Genomic DNA, 14,251 nt, shown 5'->3' on the forward strand with positions numbered 1-14,251 from the left:
ATGGGGAGGAGGAGACAGGCTGGAGAAAAGGATCCTGGCTAAAAGATGCATCTGAGGGCTTGGTGGAGCTAAAAAACAGTTATTAGCAATCAAACAAACTACAGTCATAAAAGTTCCAGTCAAGATAACCTGGGAGAGGAAGGAATTGAAAAAGAGCACAGTCTTTTCATTTTTGACTCCCCCTTGTTATGCAGAATCAGCCAAGAACGGTGTGGCCACAAGCATCCAGGAGAGCTGGAGAAGGAGCAAGTGCAGGTGGTCTGAAATTGGAACTGAGATGCAGCTGAGGGGTTCCAGGAGTGCTGACAGCAAAGGCAGTGGCCAGAGAGTCCCACACTCACCCGATGTTGGGGAGGGACTAACCTGAGAACGATCTGCCGTGCTGACAAATGGCTAGGCACCAATGAGTTCCACAGGAATACTTACTGAGGTTGTTGATATGGTTTCTGTGCTGACAATGTGGGAAGGGGTTACTGTCTCTTTTCCATCAGTAGGGGTACCATCAACCTGAAAATGAAACAATAAAACAGCCAACAAAAGTAGGGTTGTTAAGTGCACATTCAATAAAGACTTGCAATCTAATTCTGTACAAATTAAGTAAAATACATTCATATAAAATATTAAGTTTACTTCAATCTAGTCTCCTATCCATATACTTGTCTTAAAACTTGATTATAGATTGAGCTTTTAGTGCCTCAGAGATGTATTTAAAAAATGGTTTTTAAAAAAACAAAAAACAAAAAAACAAATGGAGAATATGCCACCTGAATATGTAAGTTATTTTTTCCACTAGCAATTTTAGCGTGCAGCTTTTCCTATAGATGTATGAAACACGTATTTGCTTCACTTACAGCAGAATAAATGAGTGTGCAATAAAATAACATTGTAAGTTACCTGTGTAATTTCTGTTGTACTGATTCTATGTTGCACAGAGGTATCTGCTTCCACTTTTTTCACAATTTCTGATTTCAGACTGAAGGACTATCAAAGGGACAAAAAGGATGACAATCCAAATATTGTTAATTGATGCCAGAAATGGCTGTTTTGTGAACAGCCCTCTTCCTGTCCACAAACATGCATTTTTAATTCTCACTTTGTCAGATGTCATGGTTAATAAAATAATTCTTGCCTATTTGAGCTCAAGAATTCTTTTATTCCATAGCACATATTTAATAATAAAAGACTGACTGAAAGTGTATAAACCATAACATATGAGATTCCTATAAAGATTATAATCTGGAAAAATGGAATTAAAATTCAACTGGCAAGAAAGCAAAGAACTTGAATGGTTTATTGGTGAGAGAAGAATGTTTGAATCCTGTTTTTTAATATAATTCTAGATTTCCAGGGGTAATACTGTTTCCCCAGCATGTTTTCTTCCATCTTTTCTTTTGACCTCTATGTTTTAACCAGTTTGGAAAGATAATTATTTTAACAATAACAATATCTGTGTTTTTATTTAAGAGAATCAGAATAGCCAATTGCCATTTGATTCAGCTATGATTCTCATGTTATTTTTAGTTACACTATATACATAAACACTAAGCTTATTAAATACACATGTTATTTGTTGAGTTCATGCAACACAGAGAACACACAAACTCACCCAGTACAATGGAACAGCCAGGCAAATGCAGTGGGTTAAAGTGTGATGTAACTTCCTGATTAAAGGAATCACAAACACCCTCAGAGGACAAACATGCATTTAAATGTCAAAAACAACCATGCAGACAAGACAATCACATTTATGAAGGTAGAATATTTTAAAAGGCTATGCAGAAATGGGTATGTTCTTCCAAATATGAGACTGACACCTGATCAAGCGGTGCAAATGCCAAGACAGACATTACTGCAAACCAAGACATTTAGACACATCTCAGTATTATGTCTTCTTTTGTACCTCTTCTGGGCTTACATGAGAAACCTTATCTTCATCTGTGGCATCACCATCTTCCTTGGGAGCTGGTCTGTCAGATTCCTCAACGGAAATCTGACTCTCTGCTTCTCCCTCGCTCTTTTCCTTATCAAGCTCAGGGAGACTCCGTGAGAAATCTTCAAAGGCTGCGCTATGGTAGTCGCCAATGACAGTGAAGTCCACCTCAGCCTCGAGGCTGGAAGTTGAGCTGACAGTAATACTGGAGCACTTGCGCTCGATGGCCAAATGGTTGTCCTTCAGGAAGACCGAGTCTCTCTCCTGGTCCTGGTCCTCATCCCCGGTATCACTTTCAGGAGCCCTGTGCCGAGGCAGCTTAGATTTCTCCTCTGTGCCCTCCCTCAATCCCGCTCTCTGAATGAGACAAAAGGGAGGGAGGAAAGAAGCTAAGGCTCTAAGCACTGAATGGCAGATGGTAGCCATCAGAAGCAACAAAACAGAGAAAGAGAGAAAGAAAGATTGAAGAGAAGCATCAAAGAAAGGGTATCAAATACATCCCAAGAATGATCACCAAAACTTGTCTCAGCAAATTCTCTCACAGGGAGGAGACAAGGTAAAATATTTTTTAAAATTTTATTTACAGAATTGCAAGGAGGAAATAAAATAATGACTTTGAAAATATCAATCCAGATAAATGGTTGGATATTTTGTAAGGAGAGGAGGTGTGTGCAAAAGAGCAAACATTATAAGCTATTTAAAAAGTAACTCAGACACTCGCTGATTGTTAGGAGAGGGCAGAAAACAGTACAAAAGGAGGGGAAAGGAAGGAAAGAAGAAAGAGAAAAGAGAAAAAAAAGGTTTAAATGGGAAAAGGTGAAAGCTAAGTTTGATTCTTTGCACATATTGCAAGAAAAAGCAAGGACATTTGTCAATTTCACTGAGATCAGATGAATATGTTTTTTCTGGACCTGTATCATTTATACCTCACTTCAGTTTTTACAAGGGGTATCTGTCCTGAGACAACATAACATTTGGATGAAAACAGCTTGTGTTGTGAGCGCTCTTATCTCTGTGGCTGAGAAGCCATCAGAGGAAGCACGTTTTACTGTTCTCCAGGTAGGTTTTTAATCAGTGTAATTGACAAGAAAAATCAGAGCAAAAGAGATCTCTCTCTCTCAGCTCCTCTTTGAGGGCTACACATATACCTCTCAACTGCATCATAGTGGAAATGTTACTCAGTCTGGCCCAATGGCTGTTTTTCAGCATAATATTAAAATATCATAGAATTATTCATTCACAGAAAAAATCTCTCTGTTAGGTCCTGAGCCAAAAGTAATTGAAATGAACGAATAGGGCCCTACTGAAGTAAATGTTACCTTTTGTCCAGATTCTGGCATGTTCAGAGGTACGAGAAAAGATAGTTGAAACATAGATAGGAATATATTTATATATATTTATATACACACACATTAAATATATCTACATAAATAAATATATATAATTATACAGATATATATATATATATATAGCAGCTCAATAAGCAGGGAGAGGGGGTGGTGGTGCATGGCTCGCCATCACTTAGGTTGAGCTTTTACACCACAAACATAAGCAGTTAGTAAAACAGCACTGAGACCTGAGGGGCCACTGGAGGAGCAGCCTTTAAACTCTCTTCTCTCGGAGAGGCTTTTACTGATAGGCCTGACAAATCCTTTTCTTCCCAAGTTGGTTCTTGAAATTTGCTCTAGATTAGAGAAAAGGGATTAGTTGTATGGAGCAGAAAGGAGTTTGACTAGTGACTTACTGGAGCAGTGGGAAGCTCTTTGGTCAGTCAGCCAGCCACTAGCTTGTCAAGGGCAGAAAGAGGAGAGCTCACAAGCCAAGCCAGAAGGAGGATCAACATTAAAAGATGCAAGAAGGAAGAAGCTGGAAGCATGAGAATGTGGCTGCTAGGGGTGTGCATGGAGGTATGGGCAAGGTATAAAGCTCTTGGCATGTCATCCCTTTCCACCCTACCCCTGAGCAATTCCATTCATAATACTCTTTTGCCTGGTTTCAAGTTAGCAGCTGGCATCTTTAGAAGTTTTCTCACTCTCTCTCCCTCTATCTCTCTCTCACACACGCAGTAACACTTCAAAAGCTGATGAGCTGCCTGGGCCAGGAGGTTTACATTCAGCAGTTGAGCCAGGTCACACGCACATACAGAAAGGACAAGGGATGCAAGCAGCGGTTCTCAGTCAATGGCCATGTTTGAAGCCATGGCACATGATGCATAAAGACGTGTCACACAACATGCTTTATGAACTTTCCAGTGGGACAGTTCATGTGGGGAGTTACCACAGCTTCTGCCAAAGTGATTTCACAGCCAGAATCAGGAGAAGCCAGTTCAGCTTCTCTTTCTCCTCCTTGGTCTGATCCAACAGAAATATCTTCCTTCCAAGATGACAGCTGAGATGGTTCTCCCTCACTTGTTCCTTGATTCACAGCTACATGGATCATGTCTGATGTTTCTCCAGGGTCTTTTGTTTTGTCATCTGAAGGTTGCGAAGCCACTATTACTTTTGCAGAGTTGTTTTCTAAAAATATATCTTTGTGTAGTTCTGCATCTGATGGCTCTTGTGGTATCTTACTGCCAGGACAACTGTCATGGAATCCTATTGAGGCTACATGTGATTCATCAGAAATTAGCCTATACATTTCACCTTGTTCAAACATCCTAATTTTAGAAGCTACAGAGTTTTCTTTAATTGTTGCACTTCTATGCTTGAATAAATCCTTTTGGCTCTCCGTGGGTGAATCTACGTCCTTATGCTTTTGAGATGAAGCAGTAGTGCCTGTACTATGTTCTATGAGGTTGAATTGTTCCAGATTGAGTTTTTGTTTATTATTTGTAGTTTGTATCTGTTTCAGGTCCTCTTCTGTAGCATGAGGAGGTTGTGAACATTCTTTGTTCAATTCTGGTGACCCAGTCTTAACAGACTGTGTAGTGTCAAGTTCTTCTTTTAAAATAAATTGATCTTCTAATTCTGAAGATTTAGAACCAAAAGAGCCAGACTTTGATAACGTTTTATCCCTAGATGGCTGTTTCAAGCCAGAGGTTGTATCCTGGACTACTTCATTGAGATTTAAAGTTAAAATGATATCCTCTGACTTTGGGGTATTATCTTTGGTCAGCTCATCCACTTCATAGAGCTTATTTTTAGTCAAGTCCTCCCATTCTGAAATATTATTCTTAGCTAACTCTTCTAATTTTGGGAGTTCAGCCAATTCTTGGAGTTTATGTTTAGCCTTCCCATTTAATTCATGAGGGTCATTTCTACCAAACTCTTCAGCCTTGGAGGATCCATATTTAGCTGTTTCTCTCCCTTCTGATATACTGTGTGAATCTGATGGTTTATTTTTAGTTGAGTCTTCTGACAGAGTAGACTCAACTTTTGTTACCTGCTCCAGTTCACTGTAATTAGCATAGGTTGCATTTTCCATTTGTTGTTCGTTTATGGCTGGAATTTTCAATTTAATACTTTCATCTTTGGCTGATAGTTCTGAGTCAGGAACTGAGTCATCTTTGGTGGAATCTTCTGATCTGATGTATTTATTTTGGACTAATTCTTGAACTTCTGATAACTTGTCCTGAAGAGGCCATCTTGAATCATAAGTCTTATCTTGGGCTAATTTTCCTGTCTTTGCTTCTTGTGATTTATGTGGTTCTCCACCTGAAATTTCTGTAGAACAGAAAAGCTGCTGTGATGAGGAATCCATGGTGGAGTCCATACATTCTATGGCTTCCATCTGAAGAAGTATTTGAGAAGTTTCCATTTCGTCTAACTTAGTTCTTTTGCTTTGTTTTTCTGAAGTTGTTAATATCATGCTCTCTTCTCCCATGGCAGTATCAGCCTCCTTTTTTTCAGATTCTTTTTCACCTTCTTGAAGACTGCTGTTATATGTTTCATCCACTCCTTTTTCATGCTCATAAGAAAGATAAGCTGTTGCCTCTTTTGTGGGGGATCCAGATTTTAACTGAGGCACTGATAATGGGATTATAGAATCCCTTTCACAGACTTCATCTGTGGAAGAACATGTACTGTATTCCTGTTCATCTTTGATTCCATAATCATTTGACTCTATAGAAACACCTTTCACTGATATTGATGAATGAACCTCTTTTTCATTTGAATACTGCTTAATATAATGTATGCTTTTGTCATCCACAGTATCTTTCTCAGACTGCTCTGGCTGCATAATTGTTGTGCCGACTTCTGACATTCCTTCACCATATGTGGAGAGGCTGAATGGGAGGACAATTTCTCCCTCTCTCTTTTCTATAACTGGGGCAAGCCTAGTGCTCTTCTGTTTTTCTGTTTGATTTTCTTGCTTCTTTTCAAAGGCACAATTCTTTTTTTGGTCAGGAATTTCCTTGGTAGCATTATTTGTTTCATCTGTTTCTTCAGAACCCAAATAGATGATCCGTGCAGCAGCAGAAGATACTGTCTTTTCACTTAGTTTCACCTTAGTTTTAACTGAGTCAGAATCAGAGGTATCCTGAAGAACTTCCTTTTCTGATAATTTCAAAGAAGTCCTATGTTCATTTATTATAATTTTGCTTTCTTCTTTTGGAGATTCTGGATGAAAAGAGGCACATATTGGTCCTTCTTTAGATTGGATCGGGCCAGTAGGTTGCTTACTTTCACTGGAGGCTACCTCCACAGTCTTCATTTTGTCTTTCTGATCTTCTCTCTTCTCAGGTTCACAAGAAACAAATACTGCTGGCTCTGTTTTATTGCTTTTCTCTTCTCTTTCCCCAGTTGTTAGGTTTCCTGTCTCAGAAGAATTTTTTCTGTAATCTTTCTCATACTCATCATCTTCCCATAATGATTCAAAATCTTCTGGACTGGCTATCATTTTGGCTTTTCTGTGAACCTTTATTTTGCTTTCCTCATTTCCTTGTACCTCCTGCTTTGTTGCTGCCTTGGCTTCCCCTATTGCAGTGGTCTCTTTTGAGAAGTCCAAATCTGTTTGCTTTTCTGAGGCACCTGCACTTGGTTCTTCCTTCTGGGTCTTAATAATTTGTTTTAATGCTAGCTCTTCCAGCCCAGAAGTTTCTCTTTCTATAAATACCCAATGCTCAGAACCCTGCATTGTAATTGGAGCAAGAAAAATTAGCATTAAACATACATTACCTAAACAGTTGATAATTAAATAGATAACAGATCCTGACAGCATTCATGCATTATTGCTTAGGAAACAACTTAACTACATACATCTTTCCATTACCTAACTGGATGGTGATATCTTAAGGCTGAGATCAATCAAGAACTAAATTTTAACAGGTAAGTTCTCTCCTTTTTCCAGTTGTCAATATCTGAAAATGTGACGATAATTCTAACTGTATAATTTGATTACTGAAATGAACTTTAAATGACAATTTGAATTTTGATCAATTGTCACTGATATTCTGAATTAAATAATCCCAGAGTACTCTGGTAAGGTTTATGGATCCATGTTTGTAATGAGAAATGAAAATTAGTCAGGTTTTGGAAATGAACAATAGTACTTTTATAATTGCTTCAGAATCTGTTAAAGCTCCATATGGTTTCAAAGTGTTTGATTAGCTAAGAGATATGCAGGTGGTTTTGAAAGGAGGTATTTAATTACAAACATGTTTATAGGAGAGTTTTGTGATGGAATATATATGTATTTATGTATGTACTTCCAGTTGTATGGTATACCAAAAATGCTGAAAATCAATTATACTTTAATTATTTGAATATAAAAGTTCAAATGTAGTAGAGAGTCATCAATACATTCAGCACTGGTTAAACTATAACAGTTTTTTACATTGTTATTTTAATATGAATGCCAAGGCTTTTCGTATGCATATCCTAATCTCAGCTGAGGTCTTGGTTCTAGATTTGGGTCATAGTTAAGAAATCAGAGATATAGGTTAATTATATTTAAATTAAATGCCACTTAAATTAGATACTGAGTAACAGATTAACTTAAAATACAACGTTCATCTGATGTGTTTCTGGATTTCCCCAGAGAGGTTTGTTTGTACTTATCATTTTCAATACAACTGTGCACACCTACAGGAAATTATCAGATCAAGGCAAATCCCTTTAATCTACTGAGTCCAAAGCAAAATTTTAAAATGAAAGTATTTTGAAAGTTTGCACCAAAACAGCACATAAAATGAGAGGACATACTTTGCAAAATTAAAATTATAAATCGCAATTAGAGTTTCACATGATATTCCACTTCTCTGAGGAAACCTGAAGAAAGTCATCAATTTATACCAAGCAAATTCATATCCAAACCACTTCAGTTCAGAAAAAAAGCAGACTGGATGTTTAGGATTAGGAAGGCAAAATTAAGAAGTAAAAACTGCTACACAAACTTTTTTTTGTTTAAAAAAAGTAAAGTGTAGGACACAGCAATAAGAAGCCTAGAATACAGTATACCACGTGAAGCAGCAGTTCCAAGTTGCTTAAATAATAAGGATGCTGTGCAGCTATCTGATGCTTTGTGCTATCTAGACCCATCACCACTGTAACACACTCAGCTAAAATTAAGTCATCTCTGTGTAACAAAACATAAGCAAAGAGCAAATATTGATTGAACAATGGTAGAAGAGTAACAAAGAATTAGATTTTTACTGTTATATGTGCTTTGTTTTATAATGGTAACACTAGATATGCAGCAGACCATTCTTTACTAGTTAAAATTATTTTTATCTGCTTAGAAATGTTACTGATGATAATACATAAGATGAAAACTGCAATCACAGGATCTTGCAGGTAGCATCACAAAGGCCTACATTTTGCAAATCTGCCAATCATGACTCTGATATCATGTGCCATGCCGTGGTATATAACCATCAGCCTAACACGTAGATTATACCACAGTATATTACTATAAGGAAAGACAATCATGTCAACACCAGAGAAGCTCAGACTTTGTGCAGTGAAAGAATGACTAAGTTATATTGTTGTATGCCGATACATTACTACTGTATAGAAAACTCTCTTCAATTTCATTAAACTTTTTGAAAAATTAAATAAAAGAATTATTTTAAAATATCACATTTATTTCTATTATTCTGATTCCACTAAGGCTATCCTAAGTGATCATTCGTTCTAATTTAAAATATTTGGGGGAGGGGGGAGATCAACCTGGAAAAATACCTTAAATGTGTACAAATTTTACCTTTGCCAAAGCTTGGTGCTTATTATTTCATGTTAGATTTACTTCTAATATTTTCTCCTGATTCTAGTTTCTTTTGCTTCTCTAGAACAATCTTAAATAATTAGACAGAGAATAGAATGATTCCATAACCTTAAGTAACCATTTATATTTGGTTATGATACAGATAGTCCTCAACTTATGACAGCAATTGGGACCGGAATTTCTGTCACTAAGTAATGCAGTCATAAAGTGCGACCGCATCGTTTAGCAATGGCAATCTCTGCAGTCCCGGTTGCCATTGTTCACTGAATCCCATGGTAATTAGGTGAGGGGGTGTGCAAGAGGCATGGCACAGGTCGGGGAGGGCGCACAAATGGCTGGTGTGGTGTGATGGGACTCACCCCAGTGACTTATGACCTTCCCTGCCGGCTTCCCCATTGACTTTCTGGGGAAGCCAGTAGGGAAGATTGCAAATGGAGTTCATGTGAGTCCCAGTTGCCATTGTTAACCAAATCCTATAGTCGTTTGGAGAGGCAACTTCCTGCCGGCTTCCCACAACCAAAGTCAGTGGGGAAGCTGGCAGGAAGCTGTAAGTCCCAGGCCAGCAGGCAGTTAAGGGCTACTGCCGGGTGGGAGAGAGAGCAAGGGGGTGCGTGAGGGTGCAAGGATCAGGGACAGTGCATGAGGGTGCAAGGGTGTGTGTGAGAGGTGCAGAGCATGTCGGGGAGAGTGTGCGAGAGGTATGGCATAGGTCGGGGAAGGTGTGAGGATCTGCACAAGAGGTGCAGCATGGGTTGGGGAAGGTGCATGAGAGTGTGAGCAGATGCGCAAGAGGTGTGGGTCGGGGAGGGTGCACAGGGGTGTGCAAGTAGCTGGTGTGGTGCAGTGAGGGAGACTTACCCCATTGACTTTCTAGGGAAGTTGGCAGGGAAGGTTGCAAATGGTGACGTGATCGTGGGATACTGCAACCAGTTGTAATTGCAAACTGGTTGCCAAGTGCCCAGATTGCGATAACGTGACCACAGGAGTGCTGGGATGGCTGGAACTCCGAGGACAGGTTGTAACCACCATTCATTCAGCGCCATTGTAACTTTGAACGGTCGCTGAATGAATGGCTGTAGGTTGAGGACTACCTATAATTAAAAACAAACAAAGCTGATTTAGAGTAAACACAATATTTCCTGGACTAGTTACATGGATATTTCCAACATTTCAGAGTTCATCTGTGAATCTGATAAATTGTATAGCTTGATTTTTACATTTTTAAATATGCATAAGAAGCTACCCTTATAACAAAATTATGTACCAAGCTATAAAAAGATTATACAAAATATTACCTAATTTTTTAAATTCAATTTTGCTTTACATTATAGCATTTCAGATTAGGCACGGATTAGCCTATTTCTGTTCTTTACATGTTCATACAAATAATACTATTTCTGCAATTAATCTGTATAAAACCATCCCAAACATGCACATTTTATACATGGTTTTATATTACTAAATATTCACATCTATAGTTTATTTTTATTTATCAAATTTGTCACTGCCCATCTCATTGAAATGACTTTGCTACAAATACACCACAAAGAATTGCACTGCAACATCTAAAGACTGCAAAATTTGTTGGAAAGCTAAATTTTTATCCAAACATTAGTTTGATAAGTGTGGTCATGAAATTTCATACAGGAATTAATACAAACTCCTATCTCAGAACAGATATTTTATCAGGCCAAATAACTGCATTACTGAACAGAGTTATTTTCTTCCATATCCCATAAAGTTTTTTTTGGGGGGGGGGACTCTACAGTTAATTAAGATGCACAGTACTAATCCTCCTTTGGTCATGTAGACAAACATGCTGAGTTATATAATTAAAGCTGTACACCTTGTTCTTGTAGTAATTGAAATTGACAGTTGTCTTGGGTGAATGTAGTTGGCTACTCCTAGTAAATTCTAATTAAATACAGCATTTATATTAGTGGTTTTAAATATAGTCTGTTGAATTATTCTTGCCCTATTTTATGTGCTAAGACACAACTATGGTTTATAAACCACAATGACCAAGTTCAGAAAATACACTAAGCTAAAAACAAACAAAGCACATTATGACATAGCACCATAATACGTGTGAACCAAGCCAATATCAATATGCTGTGAAATTTGGTAGGTACTAATTGTTTGAAGGACAGGTGTTATACCAATAACCAGTTTCTTTTGGTTTTGACTTAGTATGATTGAGAACCAGGCCACTGTAGTTTGTGAAAGAAACCATGGTCTAAAAGTCTTGATTTAGCAATGTGTGTGAACAAAGCAGATTTAATTGCTCAATTCCCCATAATTTAACTGTTTCTCATTGTTCTTTGTCCTAATGTTCTAAGGAATCCACTTCTCTGTAACCCAGCTTTTGGGGAATATCTCCACCTATGCTAGAAACCACAATCAGAACTGACAAAAGTTGTCAATTGCTTACTCTCAATTCTAAGATACGATGCAATGTTTATAATAACTGACAGGGAAGGAACTTTCATTATGCTGCTTTTAGAAGTAATTACTGGATCAGACCACAACAGCGTATTTCAAAATCTGTGTTGCAATGTATCTGCCATGCCATAATTGGCACAAGCCACTATAATTTGACAGCAGGTGAAATGACACGCTCTTCTAGCTATTCTATATTCCTATACTTCTGTTTAAGTGTAAGTGCCAAAGTTTTGATCACCTCTCTTATTTTTTATAATCTACTTGGGTTATAAGAGTGAGTGAGACAACATCTGTTTGGGAATGTAAGATTTAGCTTTCTTTTGCTGAGAGGACAATTCTATAAGAAGAGCCTTGCTGTATTGCAGTAAGGCTGTTCACTGCCTCTGCCACCAGATGTCTCAGATTGTATTTAATTGTCTGAATACACCACCATTGTGGATATACCATCACTGTGTTTGAACTTATGAAAAATAAACTGTCCAAAATGGATGTCTCCTTGAATGAAGGTAGGTCAGGATGTTTGCATGCTTGAAATATTCAAGTGTTTCTAAAGCATTTGTTATATAAATAACTCTGTATTTGGTAATGTTGGCCAAATTTGAAATAATACATTTTATTTCCATGCTCTGCAGAAGAATTTCCTTTGTTACAGAGGCTTATACATATCCACAAAGAGCTGCTCCATTCCTTGAAAGATACTGAGTAACTTTTGAAATGAAATGCAGATACCATAGCTTTTAATTGTTTCCAGAGGAATCTAAGTCAGACCATCAGTCTGCACCATCTGGCGAACGTTCTTCAGAATTCAGACAAGATGTGAGAAACTCACACCCACAACTTTTTCAAAGCAAAATACTGATCTACCCCTGCTGAATTAGGGAGCTCATCTTAGCCCAATATTCTATCACAGTAGCCAATTAGAACCTGCAGAAAGGATACTTTCGTTTCCCTGCAGTTGATATTTGAACACATGCTGCTATCAGTTATCAATTGCTGAGAAATTTGAAAAAGCAAAAAAGAGGTACTCTTGATTTGCAGAGCTCACTATGGATTCTTGTACCTCCGTTAACTGAGAACTAAACACATTACCCACATTATCTGTCACTGAAGCACATTTTTGTACAGTTTTCGATTACTGGTTGACTTTCCCCAAACACTGACCTCAAAATCATTCAGAGAGCTAAAACTTCCCATGCTGAATATAATATTTTGTAATAATTCATAACTTTTCTAGCATTCTTAATAGCTTAGATGTAGTAAGATTTTCTTGTTTCAGAGAAGTTCCAAATGAACCTGATTGAATGAACTTGGGTGGCTAAATCTGGTTGATCAATTGCCACAAACAGCACAAGCTTAAACATTTATATTCAGAAATACATCCCACTGATTTTAAAAGAGCTCAGTCGTTAGAAAGTGTGAATACAGCTATTGCTAGAAAAGGAAACAAAAAGAGAAGTAGATATAGAAAAGAGAGAGAAATTGAAAGAGTGATGATAACCTCAGGAGAAGAAACAAGGCTTTTCTGTATAAAAGATTCCATGATTAAGGCAGCTCCGTGTTCAGATGACAGATCCTCTGGAGAATCCTCTTCTGACATCTATTTCAGCAGGGGAAACCCAAGACCCCCCAGGCAAAGAGATAGAGACAGAGAAAAGAGACAAGGGAGACAGAGAAAAGAGGCAGTAAATAAAGTAAGGAGAATGTACTCTACTTCTTGAGTATTTACTCTGAGCTAATTCTTTATCTAACTTTCTGGGAAAGGATTCTTTCTTTCAACTTTCACCTCCCCTCTGACAGCAATATTAGTCATGACTGAGCTGCTGAACTCAGCTACTCCATTTTCTCTTTCTTTCTGATGGAACACTTGGACACAAAACTACCCAGCCAACCAGAGTTTTAAACTTAGTTTCATATCAATATTATTCTTGCCAACTCTTTGCTCTACTTTTTGTGTAAGAATGCTCTTCAGTCTAAGAGTTGAATTAGGATCCACAGGATTAACCATAATAGTTGAGTTATATGTCTGCCAAGTTCACATACAAAGCACCTCGCCTGCTGATGCAAGTCTATCTGCTCCAGGCTGAGTCCCAGCCTTTCATTTGGAAAAGTGAGTCATGAAATGAAACCTGGGGAAGTAAAAGGACTTGGTCCTGCTACGTTTCTTTGAAGACAAAAAGTCAGGCAAATGCATCAATGACTTGTGTAGCTACCTTCATCAGTTAGGATTTTGTGCTTCCAACTTTTCTGAGCTCAAATTTAATCAATGTTTCACTGAAATAATCATCAACACCTTGCCCATTACTGGATTAGTAGGGATTACAAAATGTTTGATGTCAGAGGCATATCTATTCATGAAGATCAAGAAACACCCAAGAACAGAGGTCATCCTTCTGTAGTACAAACCAAGGTCAGTAGTTTATAAAATATTAATTTTGTTCACTGAAACTACAAGATATTTTCATTTAATAGCTAAGTGTTTCATAAATATGTAATTTTCTAAAAAGATATACTGCACTTTTAAGTAACAGATATAAAGATTATTTCAGGCTGTGATGAAGGAAAGGGTGGACAGTAGAATCTTCTTCCAGCTTTCTTAATTTAATCGGAATATCCCATAATACAGCAAGCCTGTACCTGAACGGCTTCGGTTACAATAAACAGAACTCTTGCAACAGAGGAACGCTGTCTTCAGTATAACTGCCAAAATCATAGAGT

The 14,251-nt window shown here is 37.7% G+C and overlaps 1 protein-coding gene across 6 annotated transcripts in view; it reads right to left on the reverse strand.

Moving 5' to 3' along the window:
• Positions 1-14,251, reverse strand: part of EPB41L1 (erythrocyte membrane protein band 4.1 like 1) — a 184,023-nt gene that overhangs the window by 8,392 nt on the left and 161,380 nt on the right. For 4 of the 6 annotated variants that reach the window (XM_088154346.1, XM_025165419.2, XM_088154348.1 and 1 more), the window contains 6 exons: positions 13,035-13,133; positions 4,208-7,000; positions 3,507-3,614; positions 1,901-2,287; positions 895-981; positions 427-507 (listed from right to left, as the gene is read on the reverse strand). In XM_088154346.1, coding sequence (XP_088010472.1) covers positions 427-507; positions 895-981; positions 1,901-2,287; positions 3,507-3,614; positions 4,208-7,000; positions 13,035-13,133 — 3,555 coding nt within the window. The remainder of the gene's footprint in view (positions 1-426; positions 508-894; positions 982-1,900; positions 2,288-3,506; positions 3,615-4,207; positions 7,001-13,034; positions 13,134-14,251) is intronic. The other 2 variants (XM_088154349.1, XM_088154350.1) reach the window with 2 other exon arrangements.

This window comes from Python bivittatus, unplaced genomic scaffold (assembly GCF_059951505.1).
Source record: "Python bivittatus isolate LINGU-HERP-01145 unplaced genomic scaffold, Pbiv_v1 ctg000700_np1212, whole genome shotgun sequence".
NCBI lineage: Eukaryota > Metazoa > Chordata > Lepidosauria > Squamata > Pythonidae > Python > Python bivittatus.